Source organism: Penicillium atrosanguineum (genome assembly GCF_028827265.1).
Source record: "Penicillium atrosanguineum strain IBT 20685 chromosome Unknown utg000003l_segment0_segment0, whole genome shotgun sequence".
NCBI classification, from domain to species: domain Eukaryota; kingdom Fungi; phylum Ascomycota; class Eurotiomycetes; order Eurotiales; family Aspergillaceae; genus Penicillium; species Penicillium atrosanguineum.
Window position 1 is genome coordinate 3,465,587 of NW_026623135.1, and position 26,711 is coordinate 3,492,297.

Here is a 26,711-nt window from a genome sequence, read left to right on the forward strand (position 1 = left end):
AGCATCATGAGCCCCGTACCCTGTAGCTTGTACCCCTCCCCCTTGAACATCTATAGAGAGGGGGAGAGGGGATATTTTCAATAGTTCGGATTTAACAAGAGTCGGTCCTAGATCTAAAGCCACTGTGAACAGTGAGTGGTTGAATATCAGAGCCCCTCTGTCTCGAAAATAGAATGTAGAATAAAAGGAGAGACGGGTTTCAATCCTCAGCCAGTTATTCGAGAAAGTACGAAACAACACAACACAACACAACACACGCACGAAACAGACCAACCAGAGCCCCATCAAGAAGGGTGGATTATCTCCTGAGCCACCGCTCCTTCACCTCCCCTCCCCGCCTTCTCCTTTCTCCATCCACTCTCTTTGTTGAAACTCTTTGTCAGGAGCAAAGTCACCATGGATCCTAACAATCCTAATAACCCGAACAACCCCAATCGCCTCAATATGAATTACGGGTATGACCAGCAGCACTACAACGCGGCCAACAACCGCGCCTATCCCACTACCCCCTCCGCGTTTCCCCAGCCGATCTACCAAACTCAGGGGGCCCAAGACTACGTCGATCCTTCCAATCCCGCTTATGCCCCGGGATATTTCATGAACAACGGATATGCCCCTCAGGCTCAGCAGCAACAGCAGCAGCAACAGCAGCAGCAACAGCAGCAGCAACAGCAGCAGCAACAGCAGCAGCAGCAGTATGCCCAGCAGCAGCAGTACGCACAGCAACAGCAACAGCAGGCCCTGCAGTCGCCTCAGCCCGCCTACCAGACTCGCATGGGATACGCCAACGACGGCGCCAATGGTCTTATCCAGCAATTTTCCAACCAGGACCTGAACGCCAACCGTGGAAACTTCTTCAATCGTGCAGGCTCTCCTGCTCAGCGACCTCGCACCGCTGGCGGCTCCGCCGCTGCGGGCCCAACTCAGGCCGCACACTTGGCCCCTCCGGTGCCTCGTAGCCCTAGACCCCCGGCGGAGAACGAGGAGTTGCAGCGGTTCCCGGATCGCTACTCAGAAAATGTGCACAAGCGAGGCAAGGCCGCAAAGGAGCTGGTGACCGTCTTCTTCCATGAAAACATCGAACGGGCCCGTGATCGCAACATGCGGTAAGTATCTGGACGTCTTCTCCGCTGATGATAGAAGCTGACTCTATCTGTTTTCTAGCTCCGTGGACCTCGACAAGACCCTTCGTGATGCCAATATCCCCTCCGATCAGAAGCGCCAGGATGCCGAGTCAATTTCGAAGCGGGAATCAGACTTCCTTCGTTTCCTGCGAACCAAGGAGACCCCACAAAACTTCCAGACCATCAAGATCATCGGCAAGGGTGCTTTCGGTGAGGTGAAACTGGTGCAGCGCAAGACCGACGGCAAGATTTATGCCCTCAAATCTTTAATCAAGACAGAGATGTTCAAGAAAGATCAGCTGGCACACGTTCGTGCGGAGCGTGATATTCTGGCGGACTCAAAGGACAACCCGTGGCTCGTGAAGCTGCACGCATCTTTCCAGGACTCGGCTTATCTGTACCTTCTGATGGAGTTTTTGCCTGGAGGTGATCTGATGACGATGCTTATCAAGTATGAGATCTTTTCGGAGGATATTACCCGATTCTACATGGCCGAGGTTGTCATGGCCATTGAGGCTGTTCACAAGCTTGGCTTCTTGCACCGTGATATCAAGCCTGATAACATTCTCCTTGATCGAGGTGGTCACGTCAAGCTGACTGACTTCGGGTTGTCGACTGGAGGCAAGAAGACTCACGACAATGCCTACTACCAGAACCTTCTCAAGAACTCAACATCAAAGGACCGCAACCGCAACTCTGGTTACTTCAACGATGCTATCAACTTGACTGTCTCAAACCGTGGCCAAATCAACACCTGGAGAAAGTCCCGCCGCGCCATGGCTTACTCGACAGTCGGAACTCCCGACTACATTGCTCCCGAAATCTTCAACGGTCAAGGTTACACCTACCTGTGCGATTGGTGGTCTGTCGGTGCCATCATGTTCGAGTGTCTCGTCGGCTGGCCTCCGTTCTGTGCTGAGGATACCCATGACACTTACCGTAAGATCGTCAACTGGCGCGAATGCCTCTACTTCCCTGATGAGCTGGTTCTCTCTCGTGACTCTGAATCGTTGATCCGAAGGTAAGAAGCTCACACATTGAAAACAAACACAAATTAGCATTCTTACTAAACATTTACAGCTTCTTGTGTGATCCCGAGCACCGTATTGGTGGCGAGGGTGGCCAGCATGGTGGCGCAACCCAAATCAAGAACCATCCTTTCTTCCGCGGCGTGGTTTGGGAGCAGCTCCGTGGCATTCGTGCGCCATTCGAGCCCCGTCTTAGCTCCAACATCGACGTGTCTTACTTCCCGATTGACGAGATCCCGCAAGAGGATACCAGCGCTATCCATCGTGCTCAGGCCCGCGCCATGCCAGACTCCCAGGAGGCCGAGATGAGCCTGCCCTTCATTGGATACACCTACAAGGCTTTCAACGCCTTCCAAAGCAGCTAGATTCGGCTGCATTCTTCCTTTCGAGAACTCTCAGCCGGCTAGCTGCCTACGTTGGTCACAAGGAACCAGGCAGGGCTTGATTTCATGTTACCTTCTACTACTCTTGGCTCGGTGGAGGCTCGGAAACATTTTTATCACGAATTCGTCTTCAGCATATCAGCGCGATGTTTTCTGAATCATGACACGAGCGCCGTCTTTTATTCTTAGTTGTCGAGTCTAACGCTGTCTATCATGGTGATCTGTATCGGGGAGCCCGAGAAACACCAAGTTCTGCATTTCAGGTCTTGATTTGATTTGCATATCATTAGATGTGAAATACCAAAAAGAACGTTTATTCATTTATTTGAATACAATCCAGATCTACAAGAGTTCACGTAATGTTGAGGTGTAAGCCACCAATATCTCGATTCATAAAAGATGCCAACGCTTTGCATGAATATTAATGACACGAAACAAAGTCCTTGAACGCCAGAGCTCCAATGCCCACCGTAGACAGCCATCATCTTTTGTAGCAAGCCCAAACCGGGTATTGAAGAACGAGTAACAATCGGTGCGGAATTACGACCGCATAGGCGCCAAACCAGGCACACCACTGAACCGCTCCTCACGCTCAGTCTTGAACATAATCTGGATCCAAAATTCCTTGCTATCCTCGTCAAACCAAGTCCAATACCTCCCATCTCTCCGATCAATCTCCCTAGCCTGCAACTTAAACCCACAAGTCTGATACGGCTCCGCCGCAACAACCAGATACTGGTACTCATTATCCGGCTCCTCAATCTTCTGCTCGAAAGCCGACATAAACCGCACACGCGGAAGAATCCCCGGCGTGATTTCTTGATACTGCAATTGGAAAAGCAATCCCATCTGCCGCGTCAACGGATCCCGAACCTTGGTAATCTTGTATCCCGGGCGTCCGATCTTGATCATCTGCTTCCTAACCTGCACACCGGCGACGCCGGGCATGCTATTCGGATCCTGGTTCTTGCCTTCGCGAGCTTCGCGCGCAGCGCGACGGGCGAGGTTGGTTTGATGCTTGCGCCCCTGCGTGTGGGCAAGATAGGAGCCATCGTTCTGGTGGACAGTCAGACAGAGACGGCACTCGAAGCTGCCGACGTGGTTTTTAAAGAAGTAGGGATCTTTATCGAGGTCGATTGTTTCCAGGGCAAGCTTGCGCAGGCGCTCGCGTCGGTCAGCATTGGTTGCGGACCTGTCGGCGACACCGCCGCCGCCGAACTTGGAGCCTGCTCGGTTCTAGGGTATGTTAGCATGAGAACATGGATTCAAATAGACCGGATTCAAGGGAGAGGAGATGCGTACCTGGTAATCCATGGCGTTGCTGTTGACTGGAGAAGTTGGAGATGGCAAATCTGCAAAGAGAGATAAAAGTGGTTATGTAAGCACTCTGCAGGCCGTTCGTGTACACAATTGAACGAATATCACGCTACATCTGGATATTCGGTTCTCTTTAGGAATGACTTCTGATCTAATTGGTCAACGTCGATCGTTTGACGGTCAGCTATGCACCGTCCGCTATGTTGGCAGCGTCCAGGGCACGGTGGGCGACTGGCTCGGTGTCGAATGGGACGACGCAAGTAGAGGCAAGCACTCGGGCGAACACAAGGGATTGCGCTATTTTACATGTTGGTCTTGCATTCGTTCTTCTAATTCCTGAAGATCTACTAACCCGTTCACAGGTAGAAGCAAGCAGCCTACGGCGGGGTCATTTGTCCGCCCTTCCAGGCCATCAGAGCCCCCGCGCAGCTTCTTGGAGGCTCTGCGCGAGAAGTATGCCTCTGAGCCTGCACAGGAAAATGCAGAAGCCGACAGTGCGACACCTAAACATTCAATCAAAATTAGCAGCAAAGTCGTTGAGGAGGTCGGCTTTGACAAGATCCGCAGAGAGATGGCCGAACTGCAAGAGCTGCGCATTGTTATCCTGGATGGACTGCGTCTTGCTGGAGTGTTGTCGTCCTATGAACAGCCTCACGATAAAGTTCAAGAGTCTGCTAGAGAGGTCGCAGCTACTTGTCCGAAGATTACCGACTTGGATCTCAGTCGAAATCTCTTGAGCCACTGGCGCGATGTATGGGAAATCTGCAATCAATTGAAGCATCTACGGCGCTTGAAGGTGAAGTAAGTTGTGCATCCTGCCTTGCGCCAAAGATATTCTTAGTCCTGTCACGGTATGCATCTGTGAGCTGACTGAATGTATAGTGGAAATCGCTTCCAATCTCTGGAAGAAGGTCTGGTCTTCAAGGGAATCACCGAGTTGCACCTGGAGGAAACCTTCTTGAGCTGGGACGAAGTATGGGATCTGAACCCATCATCTCAAGATGTCTGACACTAACTCATCGCATAGATTACCGAAGTGGCCTCTCGCTTTCCCATGCTCACTTCTTTAACATTAACGACCAACGAGCTTAAAGCAACGACACGTCCACTTCCGAACAGTATCACCACATTGACCCTAGAGTGGAACGAGATCACATCGCTATCATCAATCCGCCATCTATCATCTCTCCCAAATCTAGAACACCTCTCTCTTCGCGGGAACAATATCACGACTATCACCGACGACCCCAACAGCACCCTAGACTTCCAATTTCCACAAACCGTCCATTCAGTCGATCTCTCCCTCAACCAGGTCTCATCATGGACATTCCTAAACCACCTCTCAGCCCTCTTCCCAGGCTTAACAACCCTCCGCCTCTCAAGAAACCCCTTATACGAACAAGCACCCTTACCAACAGCCATCGCAGCCGCTACATCCTCAATGAGCGCCTCTAGACCCATGACAGTTGACGAAGCCTTCATGCTCACGCTCTCGCGCTTCCCAACAACGCTCCGCACGCTTAATTTCAGCAAGATCTCTTGGCAGGACCGCTCTAATGCGGAGATGTATTACCTCTCCCTCATCGGCAAGACCCTCTCTGCTACCTCTGAAGAAGAAGAGCCCAGTATTCTCGCCGAGCACCCGCGCTACGCCGAGCTGTGCGAGCTGTATGGCGAACCGACCATCACTAGAGCTGTGGTATCTGACGGTTCTGGGAAACGGGTTATTCACCCTCGATCTGTGGCGGCGCGGTTGGTAAAGATGGCGTTCCGTCTTTCTGGGTCAGATGGACCGGTTCAGGTTAAAGAGATTCCGGGTTGTTTCAATTCATACCAGGTCAAGGCTCTCGTGGACAAGCTGTTTGGGCTTCCTCCATTTGGCTTCAAGTTGGTTTGGGAGACTGATGAGTGGGATCCTGTTGAAAAAGATGTCGGTGAAGAAGATGCTGGTTGGGATGGAGATAGCGATGATGAGGCGGCAGTGGCCAATGTCGACCCTATCTCGGAGAATAAGAGTCGATTTGTGCGGCGGGAGGTCGAGTTGGTGGAATCGACTAGGGATATCGGGTTCATGTTCCAGGGAGAGACGGGCGAGATGAAGATTAGGGTGGATGTATATCCTGTATAACGGATTGTTACGTATTTACGTTTTCAACAGGACATAATGCAATACCACACATTTGATGAATGATCTACAGTTCAGCAAGAGTAATCTAGAAATTGTTCTTTAACTAAGTACTAGTACGTGAGCAACCCAACAGGCGATGTTGGGTGCCACTGGGTATGGAACTCCCGCGAATAAACAAGAAGCGAGATATGCACAGGATCAAGAAACTCGTTCAGGGGGGAAGAAGAGGCCGGAAACGCCATAATACTTTGCTCACTCGCTGCCCAGTCCCCCAAACTCCAATAACAATGGAGAAACGCAAATCAGTCAAATCTTTCCGAGAAAGCAACGCCAGAACCATGATGCTTTTTTTTGTGAATCCAATCCGTAGATACGCATAGATCCGTAAATACCGGCCAGCCTGTACAGTAGGCCAGTGAAATGAAAATTGGAAGAGAGTGCATCTTAGCTTGATGCTGGAGCTGGAGCTGGAGCTGTTCACTCGCGAGCAACCCACCACGAGCGCACTGCCATACAGCAAATGCGCTTGTAGATCTGAGTGGTGCCCTTGCCCTCAGCTTCTTCTTCGATGAACTTCTGTGCGACGAAAAGCTTGGTGCCGGATTCTTTCTCGTTCGAGTAGCCCATTTTCGGCGGGTTATGAGGGAAGTCGGCCCAGCGCTGGCCGAGGTGGCGCGCAATAGCAATAGAGTAGATGATATCGCGGTTTTCATATGTATCCAGCATTGAGCGAAGCCGGCTTAGAGTGTCGTCGATCTGCTTGGCCGAGCTGGCCTCGTTGTCGTGGAGAGTCAAGAAGTCACCAAGTTCGCTCCAGAAATCCAGCTGACGCTGCAAAAACTGATCGGGGGCATTGGGTGGAGTAGCGGCATCCATGCCCAGCGGCCGCGATAAGGCATTCTGGTCCATGTGGTTCCAGCTCAACAGGGCCTCGATGGCATTGAGACGGGCATTCGTCGCCAGCAAATTCCAGTCTTGTCCGTATTGTCCATTCTCTGCGCTTGGTACCTGGCGGCAGAGAACCATACTCCTCCAGATAATTGAGGCTTCGAAGCTTTCCAGGCGAGCTAGAGTGTCCCTGTCGGCAAGATTCCATTCATTGAACGCGTTGATCAATGCTGAGTAATCTGCCATCAGCTGCGAATCTGCCATGAGGACTGACAGAGCCTTTTCTGAGTACCAGCGGACTTCCAATAGCTTGTCAATCGCAGGCGCATAAGTGGCCAGGAATACAGCCTGTATTTCTTCGAGACGACCGGGGGGAAGATTTCCAACGGGGTGAGGGGGCGGAGGGTCGATTCCCCGTAATGCAATCAAGTCATTGACGTGGAGAGTTTTCACTGCTGGGAGAACTGTTAGCTACGATTGGGCATCGCAAACGCCCCGAAGAAATCAAGAGCGAATGTTAAGGAGCGCATACCTTTGTACGTGGGTTCCAGGCTCTGAGGCCGGAAATCACCGGAGTTCTGCATATTTGTGGGGTGGTGTGTGTTGTTGTGGGCTCCCAAGGTATGGTCAACGGAAGCTACGTGATGTTGTTCAGGCTGGTCGGTCGAGGTGCTGGGAGATTCGGAGTGAAGGGACGGCGCAAACGGTTGCGAGGAAGCGGGCATGTACCCAGGAGGCGCGGAAGGGTAAGAAGGAGTAGTCGACTGAACAGGAGGAGGGCCTTGGGGGTTGACAACCAGCGACGGAGGGGGGTTTGGAGCTATGGCCGAGGGGGTAGATGCTTGAGGCCTAAACACCGGGTCGTAGCCTAAGCACTCACGCTTGCTCTTGACGCAATTTCTGCAGACCGGATGTCCTTCGTCACACTTTTCTCAAAATTAGTATCTTGTCAAGAGGCGCGAGAAAAAGTGATGTCGTGCGTTGAGCGGGAGATAAAATAAACGATGGCGGGGTCTGCGGGCACAAGCGAGGCCAGCGCCCCGCGAAAAGCGAAACTCAACTCAACCTACGTACCTTGATTCTTCGCTTGCGACATGTCAAACATCCGGTTTTTGTGCGTCGCTTCACCTCCTTTTTATGTCTCCCGCCCGATAGAATCTTGTTAGGATCACCGGGGAGCGGGTAACGCATCTGCGAGTTCGGATTCTGCGAAACATTGGACGGATAGCCCGTCATGTACTGGCCCATTGATGCCATCGGAGGCATATGTGCGGGCATCGGCGATCCGATGGGAGCCTGCGGGACCTGACCAGGCTGTCCCTGGCCATTATTCCCGGAATTCGAGTTCACTGAGGAGAAGCCACCCGAGTTGTGATACATGTCAGGACTGTGCTGTTGGTAATTCGGAGGCGGTTGCGACTGGAACTGATGTTGAGACTGCCCTTGGGGCGTTTGTTGCCCATCCTGCTGTTGCGGCGTTGGCGAATAGTGGTAATTGCCATTGGCGGGCGTTTGGTAATGGCTCGAACCATTCATCGACTCAGAGTGCTGATCAAAGTTGTTTCCAGAATCAACGGATCCGTTGTGGTGATGGTCATGGTGGTCGAAATCATTCTCGAACGAGTGGCGTTCATGGTCTTCCATGGTGGGAATGTCCGTTCCAATCGCCGGCAATGCGGAATCGAGTGAAGGCAGTGTTGTATCGATCGCTGGAAGGGAAAGGTCCACGTCTGCGGACGATCCAATCGATGGTAATTCCGTGTCAAAGTCTAAGGATGGAATGTGGGAGTCCATCGCAGGCAGTGCATGGTCGATCGACGAGGTGACATTTGGCGCGTGTGCAGATGGCTCCGTTCCTTCCTGCGGATTGCCAGTGCTCACTTGTTGATTGGTATCTTGCGCTGGTTGTGGGGGTTCTGACGGAGGCTCGCTCATCGCAGCTGGCCCCTGATTCGAATCCGAGGGCACATGTGTTTCTTCTGTCGGCTGTCCACTCTGTGCGGGGGGCTGACTAGTCTCTGTAGCTGGCGCATTCGACTCGGTGGGCAGACCGGCCGGATCGCCAGAGTTGGGATCCGTTGGTTCTGACATATTCGAATGTGTAGCCTCCTAGGCACAGAAGTACGTGCAATCGAGGCGTAGGGCCGTAAAGAACTGGGCCCGCCGTCGCGTTCGAGGACTAGTCCCTAGGCGGGAACAGGCCGAGTTTGGAGGTCAAAGATCGTGCGGCTTGTTGTTAAGCAGAGGCACCACACCAGATCGGACGGGCTGGTAGTTGTAAATCATTTATTTTCTTCGGTCTGTTAGAATCGCGAAGTGTTAGCCAGAGTTTTCCCGCGTGCTTGAAGAAATCCAGCCATTGCCAAAGTCCCGCAGAAAAACGCGTCTCATAATGCGCATTTACGCTAGTGTGAGCCGGGGTAGTATGCAGCGTAACTGAAGCTCCAGATGGGACAATTCTTGTTGTCCAGAGCCATGTGGAAGGTTATCAGGTGGGAGCAGATCCAATCGGCGGGCAGAACCACGCAATACGACACAATCTCAAGCTCCGACCGGGGCAAAATTGCAAAAGTTCCGCGGCCAAGAGGCCTGATATCTGGATCGCCAAGTTTTCGCATAGGTCATGCCAGCTGATCGGAGTCCGCTTGTCGCATTCTTCGTGGTAAGACCCCGAAGACAACGCTCCCCCGCTCGCAGGCTCACACAAAGCCGAAAAAAGTATCGCGTGGGGAATCTCAAGGGAGCCAAGGATCTCGTTCAGGAACAACTGGATTTTGAAGAGGCTAGAGAGCAGGATCCGCGGCGACTGCATAAATGGGAGGGAAATGCGACTCGGGTGAAGATGGCTGATTTGCTGGGCTGGAGAACGCGCGATTGGTTTAAAACGAACCTACTCACCGGGTAAAGACGTAGTAGGGTGGTAAAAAGGATATACCGCAGGAGTTGACGAGAAGCCTGCGTATATGGGGCGTTGGTGGCAGACTGGAAGAGATGCGCGAAGTTGGAGCGAACCAAAGGAGCTTTCTTTTCCGGCGATCCAAGTCTCCGCTTCGACGCCGAAAAAAAAAATGGGGTGGCAAGTCTATACTACAACACCGAGCCTGACCACGCTCATAACCACGCATTGATTAATGGATTCTCAAATTGAGACTCAAAATATTTTGATGAGATCAATTTTTACAATTGTCCTTTGACATGTGGGGAAGTGGACCGTGGCCGTTGTATACTGCCAGCGGTGTGATCTATGAGACCATGGTTACAGTGTATGAAGAGCATTCCTCGTTTCATCTTATACATTTATGTCTTCATAATTGATATCCTTTCGAGACTTGAATTGGTTTGCATGTGCATGGTGGGGGTATTTCCCGCCGAAGGGATCTCGAATGAAGGAGCCATCTGTCCATCTATGCCTCTCGAAAAGTAGAGACATAGAAGCGAAAGATCAAGTAGGTCTCCAAAGCTTCATTTTTCATACCTTGGTGGTCCAATTCATCTCGTTTGACCGTTCTTTAAGCGCAAGAGCTTTGGCTGGGCCGAAAAGGGTCTGGACAAAATATGAGCGTGGAAGTAGCGCATCGTAGCCCATTCGCGAGCCCTGATTTCAGGATTTTCAAGTGTCCCGCTGTTCAATATGCAGGAGCTGAACGCTCGGCAAAAATTTTGATTTGTTTCATGAAATAGTGTCGGTCAAATGTTATTTCCTCATGACCTTGGGCTTGCGCTTCTTGAAAATAGGGCCTGTCTCGTCTTCGGCTGGCGGTTCTTCGTCCGCTAAAAGCGCAGAGCCCTCTATGGGCACTTCTGTTTTAATTTGAAGCGACTCATCTGCTCCCGCGCTCTTCGAGTCGGGCGCTTCATCCTCTGTCTTCACGACAGAGGCAGGCTCCTGTTTCTGCTCTTCTGGCTCCTGTTTTGCGATTGAAGGTGCAGATTGTTTTGTCTTTTTGATATCTTTTGTAGACGCAAGAAGAGCGTCCAAATCCTCGTCCTCGTCCTGCGCACCAGGGTATGTCTTCATTCTCGACCCCCACCCTAGCCTCGCGACTGGCTCCGGAATATGTTCATCCTCCTCGTCCCCATCATGTTTGCGCTTGCGAACACCAATGGACTTAGCAGCGCCCTCCAGTCCCTCTGTATCGACCTTGGTTTCTGAGAGCGTCTGCCAGTCACCGGCTAAGGCCATATCGCCACGATACTCCTCCGGGACTGCAACACCCATTTCAGCCAGTTGTGCAATCTGTTTCTTCCTTTCATCTACACTGACAGGCTTGGGCGCTGGTGCCGCGGCGCGTTTAGGCGCTGGGTCGCTGGACGCGGAGGATGCAGAGGACCCGCCTCCGACGGCCTTGCGCAATCGCTCAACCTCACTTTTCGCTCGCTGTGTTTCTTTTTGTTGGTTTTCATTGTTCTTGTGGATGTCGCGGAGGAAGCGCCTCAGGCTGGACTGGTGTTTCCCGCTCGCCTCGTGCTGGGTCTTTTCGAAGGGTGTATCGCGGATGAAGACCTTGCACTGTTTGCACCAATGGCGCGGCTGTGATAGTGATTGTCTGGTTAGAGAGGTAGTATTTTAATATTTGGAAGAGTAACTCACTGCTGATTTCCAGTATTCGGCCATGTTGGCAGGAGTAGTGCAAGTCGAAGTTGAGGTTGACTCTTGAGGCGATAAGATCAAGCTCCGCAATCAGACTAGTCCCAAAGCAGTAACACCTCTTGTCTCCCACTTCTGTTCGGGATTTGCTTTGCTCTTCTCAGTAGATGTCATTTATGGTTTGAGAATTCGCGGGTTGAAGTTATATATAAGCCACTGGGGCGAAGTCCAATATTGGGTGAATATCAAGCAAGTTTTATCTCGAACTTCATCTATTTCCAAGGTTATTGTGGCAAGTCTATACAAAGCCACTCTAACTATATTCACAGCCAAACTCGAACTTGTCAACATTACAAGTCAGCCTGCTCCGGGACTGGGCTCTTGAGCTTGCCAGTAGTCAACGCCAGACGGACATTTTCAATAGCCCATTCTTCCATTGTAGTGAGCGTCTACGACATACCTAGTCAGTTTTCAAGATTCGTGCACAGACCCAAAGTTGTAGAACTCACCTCAATCGTCCAAGTACCCATGTGAGGTACCAGAATCACATTCGGATTGCTGAGCAAGCCGGGATGAACTGTGGGCTCCTGTTCGAAGACATCAAGACCAGCCGAAAAGACCTTGCCACTGTCCAGAGCCTCAACGAGCGCAGCCTCATCCATGACAGCACCGCGAGCCGTATTGACGACAACCACACCATCTTTCATCTTAACAAACTCATTCTTACCAATGATGTGACGTGTGTTTTTCTGGAAAAGATCAGCAGTCTGAAGTTCTATGTGAACAAGCACGTTTACGGACTGCACCTACATTCAAAGGCAGATTCAAGCTGAGCACATCACTGGTGGACAAGAGCTCATCAAAAGTGACATATTGAGCTCCACCAGAGAGCTCCTCGCTCAATTGACGACGGTTGTGATAAACAACCGTCATACCGAAAGCCTCGGCTTTCTTCTTCAGGTTTCGGCCAATGCCACCCATGCCCAAGATTCCTAGGGTCTTCCCCTCGGGGTCGTGCCCAAGGTTCACTCCACTAACCCACTTCCCTTGACGCAGAGCGTACATACCAGCATTGAAGTTACGCAGAGCACCGAGGATAAGGAACATGTTCACGTCAGCGGTCGCATCGTCCACGGCAGTGGGGACATTGGAGACGCGAATCGGAGGGTTGCGTGCACTGCAATCGTGGACATCAATCTGATCATAACCGGCTCCTGTTGGTCATGGAAAATTAGTACATTGGCAGGTCTATTACTGATATCAAGCCATACCGCAGCTAGCAAGATATATCAAAGAACGTGGCAGCTCCTTCACCAGCTCCTCATCGATCCGGCCTGTGATCTGGATGGAGTGAAAGGTACGGTAGGCAGCGACAACTCCCTCGAACTTCCCATCCCGGCACTCTTGAATGAAGTCAGCACGGTTGGTGGCGGTTGGCTCGATCAGCTCGCCGAGTTCACCCAGCGCGTTCCAGGATTTCTTTGCACTGTTCAGCCTATTAGTATTGACTACAATGCGCGATCTAGTCGGATAGCTTACTGGTTTATATCTCCCAGAAGCAAAATTTTGGGTCTGGCCTCCACGAATCCCATCCTTATGAAGCGTTTATGAGAAATTCTGTCGTGCAAGCTGTCAGTTCGAACTGCTGATCCATCCGGCTACGATCTCCGAGCGCACCGGTCTACTGCAGCTAGAAATCCCGCAAAACACTCAATGGCAGTATCTACACCAGTAACGCAATGTGAAGACCCGGAGTGTTGCTTAAGAGCAGACAAAAAGAGACGCAGATATGTCCTGAGAAGGCGCACAACTTACCGATAAGAAACGTGGGGATCTGTGCGGCAATTTCCGATAGATGAGACAAAGGATTCCGTGAGTCGTAACGAGCTCGAAGAAATTGACAGCCTGGAAGAGCAGAATCTAGCAAGAGAAGGCGTGCAAAGGAGAAAAGAAGGTCTCATGGCCAGAGTCAGTAAAGGTAGGCATCGGCCGAGAAGATGACAGGGCCCCCACAAGAGCCCTTTATCGCGGACAGTTCCCCGCGCGGAATGCCACCATGTTTGGTTCGAACTTTAGTCGGATGGCGTGGATTCGTTACGCGAGATTGGAACCTCAGCCCTACAACACTGCATGTATTACTGCATTGACAGTGGCGATCGCCAATCATAAACCCGGCATCGACATCAAGGTTCACACTCGATCTAGATACCTGGGCAAAACCATCCCCTTGGGCAAGTTCGGGAGATGCCAACCCGTGTGAAGTAAGAATTCTCGGAGACCCTCCGTCTTGGTTTATGGGGCTTATCTTCTGTCCCAGGTGATTGCAAATCAAGCCCTTGGCGTTCTTTATCAAATGTGCATCAATTGTACTGGAACGATGCACTGGGTCTACGACCCGGCTCAGGAGATATCGTACATAATTATCTATCCAGTCGTGAAGAGCTTTTTCAAAAGTGTAAGAGAAGAAAGTATTAGGGCCCATTGGGAACATCCTTCTGGTCAAGCTCTAGTGGCCGTAGCACCTAGATGTACATAAAGCGCGAATGACTCCTATCCCTCAAGAAGAATGCGAGTCCAATCAAATTTCCTCCAGCGTTTCCTGAATGGTTCCACCCGGCGATCACCACCGCGATTCCAACGGCCTTGCCGCTTGATAACGTCCGGAGCTGCATCGAGCATGCCTCCAATGACCTCTCTTGCGAACAGATCTCCCTTGGGCCAGCGATTCTCATCCTCCACAATATGTCCCAGGCCACCATCAAGCTCAAACCAAACATGGAAGTAAGGCATCTCCTTAACAAGTGTGCGGCGGAATGCAGATTTTCCAAGTCCCTGCTTCGCTTTGGCCAGGGTGTCGATGAGCTTGCGGTGTTGTGACCATTCAGACTCCGCGCTCAGAATAGCCTCCTTGAAAAATGCAGGAGAGGTCTCTCCGAGACTGTAGGGTAGGGGAACTGCCTCCATGGATGCGTGCCGCTTGCGTTGGGGGTGGGCTGCGTTCTCGTAGAAGATCACATCCCGGCCCTGGTCGTGGTACATACGGGTCAAACTTTTCATGAAGTTGCGGATCTCTTCCCATTCATCATCGTCACATTCTATGAGATTGTTTCGATGCTGAATGGGCACAATTGTGGCAGCTCCATCACTGACTTCGGGCTCGGTGGGGAGGGTCATGAATACCCGAGTCGCGAGGGATACGATGGGAGCAACTGGTGGTGTATTGGTGTCTTCATGGTGGCAGAGTGGGCAGTTGTCTAAGATTTGGTTCATCTTGCGGAACTCATTGACTGTTGCACTCTTGATGTCGATTTCGGATCGGTGCACTCGCTTGGCCAGCTTGGAGGCATTGTCATCCATGTACTCCAAATCGTTCTATATCCATGTTAGAAAAAGCCGAACAGTAAAGAGCGGCCGTTACTTACCTCGAACTTTCCATCACGGGTGATACGTTCTGCCAATCGCTTTCCTTCACCTCCCAGTTGACCTCGAGTCTTGCGTTCTTCGCGAACCATGTCGTCGATCGTCATGTCGTCATTCTCTATGACAAGTCCTCTTTCACGGCCTCTCTTGGTATCCACCGCCTTGACCTCGTTTCTTGATCCAGCAAGCATGCGATTGTCCTTGACACCGAGCACCACGACGTCGGATTGTTTGTGGTTAGCCATGGCAGCGACGGCAGCATTGTATTCTTCTTCAAGCTCAGCCGCATTGGAAGCATTCTTCAGCTTCGCTTTCATCATTTGAGCCTTGAGACGATTCAATGCCGTCTGATCCAGAGGCTGTGTAGTCCTTGAAGGAGGCTCGGTTTCCATCTGCTTGCCCTGGCCTTCCGTTTTGAGCTCCTCCGCTGGATCGCGAATATGCTGGTGTTGATCCCTGCGGACATCGTTCTGAAGCTTCCTTTCTTGGAACATTTCTCCGCTTGGTTTCTCCTTGCCCACGTAGGACTCGCCGTACATCTTGCGACGATCCAGCTCTGTTTCTTCTTCACGGGCATCATCGAATGATCGTAGGTCTCCAAAACGAGCAGTGGCAACCTCCTCCACAGGTACGCCGCTCTCTTCGGCCTCCCTGTAGACACCCTTGAGCTTGGTCATTCTCCACTGCGATCCGGAATCCCCAAATGTGTAATCCACCTCATGCTGCGCCGGCTCTTCTTGGATATCCTCGAGTGCTTTTCCATCCTTGAGATCGCGCAGGTGCTCATTGAGCTCTTTGTCATGAATCTTAAGCTCATAGTCAGCTGAAAGCATCTTCGGCTTCGAGACCTCTTCCACGCGCTTGGGATCTGGCCGGTGGACGTAGTCAATATCAAGAGCCGATGGAGCTTCCATCCAAGAGTCACGCTTCAATTGAACCGGATGCTCCTCCGCGGCCGCCTTGGGCGCAGACTCCGCGTCGTCCTTGCTTTCATGGCGGTGTCGACGCTTGCGCTCATGGTCACGATCGTCGTCACCATGGTTGGTCGAGTGACGTGAACGCTTCGACCGATGCCCATCATCATCGCGATGGCGGGACTCACGATCCCGATCGCTTCTGCGCTCTCGGGATCTAGACGAATGGCGTCGATGATGACTAGAATGGTGATGGCGAGAATGCCGTGAACGCTCGCTGCTGCGGTCACGGCGGTGTCGGTCCTTATCCTTCTCCCTCTGACCCTGATCCTCCGCTAGTGACTTCTCGAAATCTTCCAGGGTCATTTTGCTTCCTGTGAGGTGATGGTGGTTCAAGGGAGGAAAAGCTCAGGCGGAATGACGTTTGGCGCGCCGGGCGGTCCAGGCGCAGATCGTCGGGTTCCCCGCGACTAGAATTTCCGAGAAAAAAAGTTGAGCTCCTCACTTCATCGCCACAACATCTTGCACCAGACACCACGACACATTAAGCTCGGGACACGCAACTCATTTGATCTTAGTCATTACAACAGAGCTTCTTCATTTCATCATGGCGAATCCGGTGTCCGTTGTCTGCGTGGGCATGGCAGGTAAGGCGATCGGCCCCTCACGAGCTCGAACCTGGAACACCGAAACATTGACAATCTTGTCATCTAGGCTCGGGAAAGACCACCTTCATGCAGCGAATCAACTCTCACCTACACTCAAAAAAGAGCGTGCCCTATGTGATGAACCTCGACCCCGCGGTTCACTCGGTGCCCTTTGACTGCAACATCGATATCCGAGACTCGATCAACTACAAGGAAGTGATGCGCCAATACAACCTGGGGCCCAACGGTGGTATCTTGACATCCCTGAACCTGTTCGCCACCAAGGTCGACCAGATCATTGCGCTCCTGGAGAAGCGCACTACTCCGGATCCCAGCAAGCCAGCCGCCAAACCGATCGAACACATCTTGGTTGATACGCCGGGTCAAATTGAGGTATTCGTGTGGAGTGCATCTGGAAGTATTCTTCTCGAAACCCTCGCTTCGTCTTTCCCGACCGTCATCGCATACATTATCGATACCCCGCGCGCCAGCTCAACCAGCACTTTTATGAGCAACATGCTGTATGCTTGCAGTATTCTTTACAAGACTAAGCTTCCTATGATTTTGGTTTTCAACAAGACTGATGTCAAGGACGCCGAGTTTGCCAAGGAATGGATGACCGACTTCGATAAGTTCCAGCAAGCTTTGCGTGAAGAAGAAGAATCCGGTGCCTTCGGTGCCGAGGGCTCATCCGGCGGGTTCGGAGCTGGTAGTGGCTATATGGGATCACTTTTAAACAGCATGAGCTTGATGCTCGAGGAATTCTACCGTCACTTGAGCGTCGTGGGCGTGAGCTCCATGACCGGAGACGGCGTTGACGAATTCTTCGAAGCCGTGGAGGAAAAGCGCCAAGAGTTCGAGCGTGATTACAAGCCTGAACTCGAGCGCAAAAAGCAGGAGCGCGAGGAGAGCAAGGCCGACCAGCGTGAGATTGAATTGGGCAAGTTGATGAAGGATATGAATGTCTCCGGATCGGGTCGCAGAGAAGCCAAAGGTCCTGAGGTTGGGCCTGAGACTGTTAGCGAGGCCGAGGATGATAGCGAGGATGAGATTATTAAGCGAGGACTGGCCGATGGAGAGGATGATAGTGAGGATGACTATGAAGGCCCCAGTGCTGGCAATGATGAAGGCCTCTCTCAGCGCTACCAGCAGGCCCTTGGGCAAGACCAGCCCTCTGACCAGGATAACAGTTTCACTCGTTACTTGCGCTCCTCCAGCATGAACCAATGATGAGCATTGGGATTTCTCATTGCGGCGTTGTGATCATGATTCAGGAGTTGGTGGCTAATGGTGTTGAATTTTCCTTTCGTTTTGCATTAAGATACAAACCCAAATAAGAGTCCTGAATAAGTGTGAAGCATTTAATTTTTTTGCACTAATCTGACGAACCTTTAAGGACTGTCTCAACTCGATACAAAGCCCTTTTGCGATGCAAACGAAACAAATCAAATGACGTCATTAATGGCATAGAGTCGAGGCAAGCTAACATTACTTTGACGCCTCCTGGCGTGCAACCACTTCCCACTTCTATTCTCACGACACGAATTGATTTCTACTTTCACTACAAGATCTAATTTAAATTGACGGGCCCAGCATGGATGTAAGTTACTAGTACTGCCGACATTCCCTACACATTGAGTTATAGACACGAAGTCTGCTTGAGATGCGAGGGCATCGTCGATCCAGGCTGCAGCTACTAACCTCGAAATAAAAGGTCTTTAATGCATACACATACTCTACAGCAGGATGGCTTTCCCTGCAGAGCTTGTTCTTGATCACTGGCCCGAGCATGCTAGTCTCCATGCTACTGGATGAGTCTCGGCCTGCTTCCTGTTCGTGATACCCCCCAGCCCTCTCTTGGGAGACCGCCGAGCACTCAAAAGTCCATACTAATGCCGTTGCCCTGTCAAAGCTATCGAGGTCTATCTAGCCCGCTGCCTAGGCTTCAGTCTTCTGACACTTGCCGTCTTAACCGCAATGCTCACGGGCTCAATCCCTCTTACAAACACAATCTCAGGGCCCGTGACAACCGAGGACTCGGATTCCAAAGCTCCATACGCTTTGCCGACTTTGATGGTGACCTCGGCGTTCCACGCCACCACCGGCTTCTATGCTTACACCTGGTACGTCTCCAAAGGCCAAGGGTCGTTCCTTGTGGCGGTCTTCGTGCATTCGATTCTTGCCTTTGCTGGCCTGTGGTGTGTGCTCTTTGCGAGCAGTGATGGTAAGATCAGTCGTCGGACTGGTGCTGATAAGAGGACCGCTGGATTCCCATTTGCCAATTCAGAGGCGGCTAAGAAGCATACCGGGAAGAAGGGTCTTTGAGGATCGACAAGGTTGAGAATTTGACGAAGATATATCATGTTGCCCGGGTTTGCTGGCATGGAGGCTTGGGAGTTGCGGAAGAAAGATGTGGCTCAGATGTGCAGCATAAATAAACCTTCCTGATATGTTCAATCGTCTCATATTTGCTTAAATTAGATTTCGAGCATCTTAGGCCATCTACGAGGAGTGTACTCATATAGATTGAAGTTCTTTGAGCCTAGGTGTATATTGAACGAGTGTAGTAATATATGCTGCTCCAACCCCAACATGCGGAACTCGCAACGCCGCTTGAACCGCCGCCCTTTCTTCTCCGCACCCGCCAAAAGCAGCACGACGCACTCCACTCATGGATTCCGGCCTGCGTTCTTCGCGCCCGCTAGCCTCGACGATCGACATCATTGATGAAGCACAGGGTTTATCACAGCTTAGCCACTTCCACCCCGAATCGCAGGCCTTCGCGTCCTTCCGTTCCACTGACAGTGTCGACCCGCATCAGCCTCTACAGAATGCGACTGCACAGAACGCGATAGCTTTGGAAAGCAACGCGCAAGGCACTACAGAAGATGGAATATCTTTACTTCAGTCGGATTCGTCCTTTCGGCAACCGAACCATGGAGGGCTGGCGCCCGACACAGCGGCCTCTACAAGTTTTGCCGGACAATTACAGGGCAAGCTAATCCCGGATCCACCTGATCTAGAGTATTGGAGAGATCGATTGTTCCACGTGGATGAAACCATAACCCTGAGCGAGGAACAGTATGCTATTTCATGTCGCAATCAACTCTTCGAGCTTCATTGATTACTGACAGACTCCGTTGCAGATTCCAGACCTACTTCCCACACGTTGATAATGTCTACTCTCATCGCTCCACTCAGCGCTACAAGCGCAGACCATTCGTATCCCACTACTGGGACTGTCGTCTGAAAGGCCGGCCTCCAGGGACACCCAAGTCCGACGACCCGACTAAGAAAAAGCGCAAGCGTACGGCCAGAGAGCGAGATCTCTGCGACGTCAAGATCAAGATTACGGAGTACTTCCCCGGCGGCGGAGCTATAGATACAACTGGTGGATTTGAATCGCTTCCCGCTGAACTTTTGCCTGGAGTTCACACCTTGTTTCCCGTCCAGGGGAATCAGCCCTTTGGCGTGCTTGCGCCAGGTTCCAATTTACCTTTAGATCATCCTGGGGTGAACGGAGCGCGATATTTCACCATACAACGCGTGAATGGGAATGGTGCCAATGGAAAGAGTGAAGGCGTGGGAGGTGGCCATCAACATACGCTCGAGGATAGTGATCGAGTTAAGAAGAATAGTGTCCATAGACACTTCATGAAACATGACAAGGAAAGGAAGAAGTCCACGGTATGTTCAACTTGTTTTCTACTTCGATACCTCGGAGGGGCTTGGCGGTCCCCGCAAGATCTACGTCATCCCATATGAACATCCACTTCTGACTTTTACTGTTTTGAAATATCATGCGGTTTTGAGGTCAATTTATTATTGAATCGTGAATCATTTCTAATCTAGTTTCCACAGTATCGAGCCATGGACGACACTCAGATGCAGAAGTCATACCACACCAAAGCGACTGGCTTGGCCGCCGCTACCGCGATTAGCCATTCAGTCGAGTCAAATCTCAAGCTGTTTGGCAGCTGCTTTTGGTGAGTCAGGCTTCCTCTGCATTTGTGCAGACGGCCTTCTCATAGCATGAAAATCTGACTGACTCGGTGTTTTTCTCTAGCCCTTTTGTGCAGCGTGTCTGGATCGCACTTGAGCTGAAAGGCATTCCTTATCAGTACATTGAAGTAGATCCATATAAAAAGCCTCAGTCCCTGCTGGAGGTGAACCCGCGAGGTCTTGTGCCAGCGTTGAGACACGACGATTGGGGATGCTATGAAAGCATTGTGCTTATGGAATATGTGAGGAGCTTGCCATTTAGAGCATCACCTCTCATGCACTGCTAACGCAAAATAGCTCGAGGACTTGAATCTCGGCACGGCACTCATGCCAGCCGATCCAAAGTTGCGTGCTCACTGCCGGCTTTGGGCAGACCATGTGAGTAAATCCTCCAACTCCTGTTACCGAACGTTGCTGATAGTGCCTAGATCAACCGGAATATTGTGCCAACCTTCTACCGAGTCCTGCAGGAACAAGACCAGCAGAAACAGATTGCTAAAGCACAGGAGCTTCGAAACGCGTTCAACCAGTTGATGGCCGCTGCGCACGCCCGTGGGCCATTCTTCATGGGGCCACATATTTCCTTCGTGGATGTCCAGGCCGCTCCATGGGTCCTTCGGCTCAGTCGGGTCTTGAAACCCTATCGAGGTTGGCCAGATGCCGAGGAAGGAACAAGATGGGGGACATGGGTGAACGCCCTCGAGACCAATGAACATGTTCGAGCAACAACCAGTACAGATGAGCTCTATCTTGACAGCTATGAGCGTTACGCCGGTGAGTGCCTTTGATCGACTCAGCATCAGGCCGTCCGCATCAGGCCGTTCAGCGCTGACATGTTGTATGACAGAGAACCGCCCGAACACGTCTCAAGTTGCAAATGCAATCAATTCGGGACACGGGCTTCCTTGAATGGTCAGAGCGCTCTCCATGGACCAGGAAGAGATGCCCTCGCTCTCGCCGCTGGTCGCGGGAGTAAGCACGGGCGAAGTGATGAGAATCCGACGTAATGTACCCTTAGCCTGTTCGCGCGCCTCTGTTGGCAAATCCAAAACCACCCCTTCCACTTCCATCCGGACCACGAGGGCTCCGAGTCGGCTGCTGCGGTGCAGGCGGCTTCTCAGAGCCGCTCTGACCACCTTGGCGCTCTCGCCTTTGCAATTGCGGGCCGCTTGATTTAGTAGAAGTCGAGGGATCGTAGAGATGTCGACTTGACTTGTTTGACGCAGCAGACGAGTCTCGCTTCTGGTAGTCCCGACCACCACGGCCCTTGCCCTTTCCTCTGCCATCTCCTGACGAGTTCTGGCGGGGCGGGGTTGTACTTCCGGGAGATGAAGTGCCGGATGTCGTAGCAGATGGACTGCCGAAGAGCCTTTCTCGAACTTCCTCGTATTTGCGCTGCTTTTCTTCCCGGGCTTTGAGTGCAATAGCTTGACGTTCCTCAAACGTGGGCTGCCGAGACTTTGATTCGTCGTCTGAATCGTCTTCCTCGCCATCTAGACAGAGTTGTCCAAGTCCAGCTGTAGCGCCGTTTACTCCCCTCGCGGTGGATCTCCTAGTTGCGATCTGCGGTTTTCGGCTGAGGAGGGTGACGGCTGGCTTGATGTCCTGCTTGAGGGGTACAACCTCGGAGCGCGCTTCAACATAGTGGAACGTTTGCGGGGTGTCACTACCATAAAAATTCGAATTAGTCTCAAGGTGCTTCTAACTTCTTTTCTTTTCTTTTCTTTTCTTTCTTTGGAGAGAAGAAGAAGACGTACGCCTCTGCCCATAATTGTCGGTTGAACTCTGCCTGCTGCGCGCGGCGCTGTGCTTTTGTGATCTTGGACGAGACTTTCTTCTCCGGCTCTATGGATGGGTCGGTTGCTAGGGTCTGCATCCCATTATCAGCATTTCTGTCGCCGAGCCCTCAAGGAAATGTCCCTTTAATAAAGCAGAAGGACATGGCGGGCGGCTTACATCTGCCTGGGATTCCCAGTCGTCCTCCCAAGCGCTGGGGGTTTCAGCGTTTGCGCTCATGGCACAGGATGAGTAAAAAGGCAGGGAGAATTCAAAGATAAGACAGTAAATGCGAACACGAAATATAAAGCCTAGCAATATGCTCAGAGTGTATACAAGGATGTTAGGAAGAAAAGAAAAATCGAGGTAAAGGCCCAATCGGCCACCGCCCACGCGTTGATCTCCGCTCCCCATCCGATACTACTACGCTCACTTCAGCTCACTTCAGCTCACTTCAGGTCTATACTTAACCGAAACATGGCTATTGGTACGTCCCTTTCTTTTTCCATCTACTCCAAACGAAGGGTGATTTAGTCACCAGGGGCTCTGTGAGTCTCGTATCGGAGGCTATCCCCATCCCCGCAGTGCGACCTGTTTCTGTTGAAATGCCGGCCCTCCACTTACCGTCCACAGATTCTCGGGATCCAGACGGCGACTCTGAGATGGCCTCATCCGCCGACTCAGTCCACACTGACTCAGATGCACCGGGCGCCCGCACTCCAACCCATTTCGCTCACGCATCTGCCGCCACCGCATCTGAACTCTCTCCTCCCGGTTCCCAGCCCCAACAATTACCCAATATCTCGACTGCCGTCATGAAGGACAATGGGGCCGGGGCACAGAAGTCTCGAGCGAGCTTAGAACATCCCATTGCGGCATGGCAGACCAAGCGTGCTCAGGACGACTACCAGAAAGCGATGGAACATGTCGTGGACAAGGACTTTAACTTGCGTATGTGGTGTCTGAATTGACTCGAAGCTTTAGCATCGACTAACTGCTTTCTTCAAAGACGAGTTCGGAGACCCCTTCGATGAGCGCGACTTGGAAGAGAAGTTGTTGTAATACAGCACGAGGGATTGCTTTGAAGATGCTACATGTCTCTGGCAGATATGACTTAATGAGACACGACTTGAAAAATACACAATACGTTGTATGACGGGAATGATCCAAGCCTCGTCCGAGCAAAATGAAAAATAGATTCCCGCTTCATGCTATGTCTACCGAGCTATGAAACTAGGCTGAATACCCACCATCCACAGTCAGTCCTGTACCGTACATGAAGCTGCCCATCGGTGATGCAAGGAAGACAATAGCATCGGCTATTTCTTCGACCGTGGTAGGCCTTCCGGCAGCCGTCTGGTCGAATGCCTTCTACAGAGAGCCTGTTTTCAGGGCATCTTCAAGAATAGGAGTGTCCACGAATCAATCCACCAGTGGGTTAAACTTAGCACAATTTCATATGCGGCGAGAAGGTGGTTGGTCACAGACCTTGGACAGATAGCATTGATTCTAATACCCTTGGGACCGTACCCCATGGCATCCTATAGTGTTATTCAGTTCCAGTCGACTTTTGGGCTGGCAGGATGAAATGCTCATACCATTCTTGTCAATCCCATAATGGCTTTGTATCCAAATTAGTAGTCGTTTTCGATAGTCTAGATACTGAATAGAGCATACGTGCTTTGAGGAGATATAAAATGCGAGGCGATGTCCTATGGCAGGTGATACCTTTCCGAACATTGACGATACATTGACAATGACACGGCGTCCTTCACGTGGACCCCGAACACTACTCGCAATGCCAGAGGTTTGAACCAGCCTTGAATCGTAGGATTTGGGTTACAAGGAACGCTCATAGACATATTCTTGCTTGAGCATCTGCAGAATAAGACTCCCATCTGGTTGATATCAATGGCCTTCTGCCAGTTTTCCAGAGGCATTTTATGGGTCAAGAAACGGGCTCCTTCGATCCCAGCACAGTTCACACCATAATCAATTCTTTCAAAGTCTGTTGCCACTCGATTGATTGCGTTCTGGATAGAGGATTCATCGGAAACGTCGGCTGGCTCGAGTATTGTCTCCACGTTGGGATAGTCCAGTTCTAATTGACTCCTGGTAGACTCGAGTCCCTTTGCTTCTAGGCCAAGAAGCGCGAGCCGCTTCATCCCGCAACGGGCAAAGGCAAGAGCTACACCTTTTCCGATTCCTAGATCTCACGTTAGGTGTTTTCTTCGTTTCTATCTTGACGACTTATCTAAACTAGCTCCGGTGATGAAGGCGGTACCTCCCAGTTGAAACATAACTTTTTATAGATATATCTTAAATGGCTTTATTCGGGGAGACAGAGAGATAGACAGACTAGATTTCCTGTGTGTCTAATCTCAGCCTCAAAGATTGGACTGTCAAGACATGATAAAGCACACCGCGGAGTGCGTACCTCTTACCGGCTACTTAATAGGGAAATAATATGCATAAATTGGCCTTCAATGTGAGCTAAACGAACAGGACAAAGCGTCCAGGTCCTATATTATTGGCTCTAAATGTATGATATGAGATACGAAACTTACGCATCACCCCGCATGCACAGTCGAATGAGTGCGTGAGGCTGGAAACTCGAAATCCATGATGGAGATATAGCCGGACCAGGTATATGACACAAATTGTTATATAAAGGCGGTGGTGGCTTATCCTCCAGACTTGTTCGAAATAATTCCAAGATACGGCCTGAAAGAGGAACCAAAAGAGGCCTAAATAGAGCTTTAGGAATGACAAGGATCTGAAGAATCAAATGTCTAGGCCCGTTTAGAGTAGGGATCTTCAGAGTTAGGATGTAGGAGCTGATAACTGCAGAGTTTCATATCTTTGATTAGAGTTAGCAGGTACATGACCCTTTTCATTCGATTAGCACAGGAGAGACCGAGTCGATCGAGCAAAGTCCTCCACAAATTCAATGAACTCCCGAAGCTCCAATCTAGTAGTTCCCATGGTCAAAGTCACCATGCCACGGCGAGCTATCCAGAACCCCTTTTGAACAGCCTGAAACCAAAAAAAGTCTCTCAAGCTCGAATCGGCCTTCGAGTGTCGCTCATCCAAGTGCTCGATCCGGAGAATTTCACGTTGATCCTCGTGGGCACCAAAGTGGATGTTGCACACCGCTCCAACCCCAGTCACCGTCATTCTCGTTCCTTGGCACCTATCAAGCAGTTCTTGACGAAACCAGTCCCCAAGAGCATTGAGTTCTGTACAGACTGCAGGCGTGTACACGGATGAAAGGACAACTAAGCCAACATGCATGGCGAGGGTGTTGTTGTTGAACGTACCCGAATGGCTCATTTGTGCCGGCTTTCCCTGCATTGCCGACTCGGAGGCTGGGCGAGGGTCATATATCGAGAGCAACTCCTGGCGGCCCCCAAAGGCGCCAATTGTCATTCCTCCGGCAATCCATTTGCCTAAAGTCGTGATGTCTGGTTTCAAAGGAGCACCATCGTGGGGGTCCAGGATTGTAGATTGAAGGCCACCTGGAGCTAGTCGGGAGGTAATGACTTCATCCAGGATGAAAAGTATACCGTTTTCCTTCGTCGCTTTCTGAATAGCGTGCATGAACTTGGCCGATCCCGGTATACATCCGCCCGCACCTTGCATCCCCTCAACAAGCACCGCAGCGGCTTTTCCCCTGTTCTCGGATATGAGTCGCTGTACTCCTTCGTGATCATTATAAGATCCAATAACCCAGTCGTTCCTGTCAATAGTATTCACGGAAGCGCCGTGAACAAAGGTTAAGACCCCGCCGTGGTAGGCGCCGTTGAAGACGATGACTTTACTCAGACCGGTCGCCTGACGTGCGATGCTGAGAGCGTAGATATTCGCCTCTGTACCGGAATTGCAGAATCTTATTTGCTCCATCGAGGGAAACCTGCTTCGGACTTGCTCTGCGAAGCCAAGCTCGGCAGCGGTGGTAGCACCAAGGTTCAGACCTGTTTTGGTGACTGTAGAGATGATAGCGTCGCGAATTATGGGGTTGGAGTGACCGCATACACCAGCCGTCATCTCACCAACTAGGTCAAGGTATCTGAGGGACAACCTGATTAGTGTTGGGTAACTAAGATGTGGAGGGGTTGGAATGCTGACTCGTGACCGTCAACGTCTATCAATCGATTACCTTCGCCTCGGTCCATGTAGATGGGGAATGGGTCCGTATGAAGGATCGAACGAGTGTTGCCACCCGGTAAGACTCTAATAGCTCGTTCATGCCATTTTTGTGAATTTGGATTGCTTTGTTTGTAGTCATTCTCGGCATCGTGCAACAGAGTCATGATCTTTTCAGCAGGGGAATGCTCAGACTGCTGCGTGTTGGCCATATTGATTTGTGACATTGAGGTTGTTTCCAACCAGTTCATTTTCTTGCTTCTAAACCGAGTCTAAATAGTGTTATGGGAAGCGTGTTGAAACGGCAGTGCCGTGCACCTCCACCTTTGCTCTCGGCAGTGCCGGCGATA

General features: G+C 51.2%; 14 protein-coding genes across 14 annotated transcripts; 6 read left to right on the plus strand and 8 right to left on the minus strand.

Moving 5' to 3' along the window:
• Positions 1–396: 396 nt before the first annotated feature.
• On the plus strand, positions 397–2,517 carry N7443_004734 (serine/threonine protein kinase CBK1; the record flags this gene model as incomplete). Its single annotated transcript, XM_056884790.1, has 3 exons — positions 397–1,106; positions 1,165–2,145; positions 2,205–2,517. 3 exons carry the CDS (start codon positions 397–399, stop codon positions 2,515–2,517), a joined length of 2,004 nt encoding a protein of 667 aa, XP_056743068.1.
• A 558-nt stretch (positions 2,518–3,075) lies between these two features.
• On the minus strand, positions 3,076–3,849 carry N7443_004735 (spliceosome assembly protein PRP11; the record flags this gene model as incomplete). The annotated part of the gene is made up of 2 exons (XM_056884791.1): positions 3,076–3,771; positions 3,838–3,849. 2 exons carry the CDS (start codon positions 3,847–3,849, stop codon positions 3,076–3,078), a joined length of 708 nt encoding a protein of 235 aa, XP_056743069.1.
• A 142-nt stretch (positions 3,850–3,991) lies between these two features.
• On the plus strand, positions 3,992–5,980 carry N7443_004736 (uncharacterized protein; the record flags this gene model as incomplete). Its single annotated transcript, XM_056884792.1, has 4 exons — positions 3,992–4,160; positions 4,215–4,653; positions 4,735–4,825; positions 4,880–5,980. 4 exons carry the CDS (start codon positions 3,992–3,994, stop codon positions 5,978–5,980), a joined length of 1,800 nt encoding a protein of 599 aa, XP_056743070.1.
• Positions 5,981–6,457: 477 nt separating this feature from the next.
• N7443_004737 (putative C6 finger domain protein) lies at positions 6,458–8,959 on the minus strand (the record flags this gene model as incomplete). The annotated part of the gene is made up of 3 exons (XM_056884793.1): positions 6,458–7,323; positions 7,401–7,794; positions 7,943–8,959. 3 exons carry the CDS (start codon positions 8,957–8,959, stop codon positions 6,458–6,460), a joined length of 2,277 nt encoding a protein of 758 aa, XP_056743071.1.
• A 1,603-nt stretch (positions 8,960–10,562) lies between these two features.
• N7443_004738 (putative formin binding protein) lies at positions 10,563–11,483 on the minus strand (the record flags this gene model as incomplete). Its single annotated transcript, XM_056884794.1, has 2 exons — positions 10,563–11,399; positions 11,460–11,483. 2 exons carry the CDS (start codon positions 11,481–11,483, stop codon positions 10,563–10,565), a joined length of 861 nt encoding a protein of 286 aa, XP_056743072.1.
• A 323-nt stretch (positions 11,484–11,806) lies between these two features.
• N7443_004739 (D-mandelate dehydrogenase-like dehydrogenase) lies at positions 11,807–13,048 on the minus strand (the record flags this gene model as incomplete). The annotated part of the gene is made up of 5 exons (XM_056884795.1): positions 11,807–11,905; positions 11,966–12,205; positions 12,267–12,670; positions 12,728–12,942; positions 12,996–13,048. The coding sequence occupies 5 exons, from the start codon at positions 13,046–13,048 to the stop codon at positions 11,807–11,809; spliced, it is 1,011 nt and encodes a 336-aa protein (XP_056743073.1).
• A 958-nt stretch (positions 13,049–14,006) lies between these two features.
• N7443_004740 (putative cell cycle control protein (Cwf19)) lies at positions 14,007–16,162 on the minus strand (the record flags this gene model as incomplete). The annotated part of the gene is made up of 2 exons (XM_056884796.1): positions 14,007–14,828; positions 14,879–16,162. Coding segments are annotated over 2 exons (2,106 nt in total), but the record flags the coding sequence as incomplete, so codon positions are not given.
• Positions 16,163–16,397: 235 nt separating this feature from the next.
• Positions 16,398–17,667, plus strand: N7443_004741 (putative ATP binding protein; the record flags this gene model as incomplete). The annotated part of the gene is made up of 2 exons (XM_056884797.1): positions 16,398–16,437; positions 16,505–17,667. 2 exons carry the CDS (start codon positions 16,398–16,400, stop codon positions 17,665–17,667), a joined length of 1,203 nt encoding a protein of 400 aa, XP_056743075.1.
• A 364-nt stretch (positions 17,668–18,031) lies between these two features.
• N7443_004742 (uncharacterized protein) lies at positions 18,032–18,762 on the plus strand (the record flags this gene model as incomplete). Its single annotated transcript, XM_056884798.1, has 3 exons — positions 18,032–18,037; positions 18,152–18,269; positions 18,350–18,762. The coding sequence occupies 3 exons, from the start codon at positions 18,032–18,034 to the stop codon at positions 18,760–18,762; spliced, it is 537 nt and encodes a 178-aa protein (XP_056743076.1).
• Positions 18,763–19,108: 346 nt separating this feature from the next.
• On the plus strand, positions 19,109–21,348 carry N7443_004743 (glutathione S-transferase family protein; the record flags this gene model as incomplete). The annotated part of the gene is made up of 7 exons (XM_056884799.1): positions 19,109–19,518; positions 19,572–20,124; positions 20,299–20,423; positions 20,504–20,681; positions 20,737–20,817; positions 20,868–21,213; positions 21,287–21,348. 7 exons carry the CDS (start codon positions 19,109–19,111, stop codon positions 21,346–21,348), a joined length of 1,755 nt encoding a protein of 584 aa, XP_056743077.1.
• Positions 21,349–21,453: 105 nt separating this feature from the next.
• Positions 21,454–22,455, minus strand: N7443_004744 (uncharacterized protein; the record flags this gene model as incomplete). The annotated part of the gene is made up of 3 exons (XM_056884800.1): positions 21,454–22,105; positions 22,197–22,309; positions 22,396–22,455. 3 exons carry the CDS (start codon positions 22,453–22,455, stop codon positions 21,454–21,456), a joined length of 825 nt encoding a protein of 274 aa, XP_056743078.1.
• Positions 22,456–22,692: 237 nt separating this feature from the next.
• On the plus strand, positions 22,693–23,277 carry N7443_004745 (uncharacterized protein; the record flags this gene model as incomplete). The annotated part of the gene is made up of 3 exons (XM_056884801.1): positions 22,693–22,702; positions 22,849–23,166; positions 23,225–23,277. 3 exons carry the CDS (start codon positions 22,693–22,695, stop codon positions 23,275–23,277), a joined length of 381 nt encoding a protein of 126 aa, XP_056743079.1.
• Positions 23,278–23,603: 326 nt separating this feature from the next.
• Positions 23,604–24,380, minus strand: N7443_004746 (SDR family NAD(P)-dependent oxidoreductase; the record flags this gene model as incomplete). The annotated part of the gene is made up of 3 exons (XM_056884802.1): positions 23,604–23,756; positions 23,893–24,034; positions 24,076–24,380. 3 exons carry the CDS (start codon positions 24,378–24,380, stop codon positions 23,604–23,606), a joined length of 600 nt encoding a protein of 199 aa, XP_056743080.1.
• Positions 24,381–25,116: 736 nt separating this feature from the next.
• Positions 25,117–26,573, minus strand: N7443_004747 (aspartate aminotransferase family protein; the record flags this gene model as incomplete). The annotated part of the gene is made up of 2 exons (XM_056884803.1): positions 25,117–26,284; positions 26,344–26,573. The coding sequence occupies 2 exons, from the start codon at positions 26,571–26,573 to the stop codon at positions 25,117–25,119; spliced, it is 1,398 nt and encodes a 465-aa protein (XP_056743081.1).
• Between the last annotated feature and the right edge of the window lie 138 nt (positions 26,574–26,711).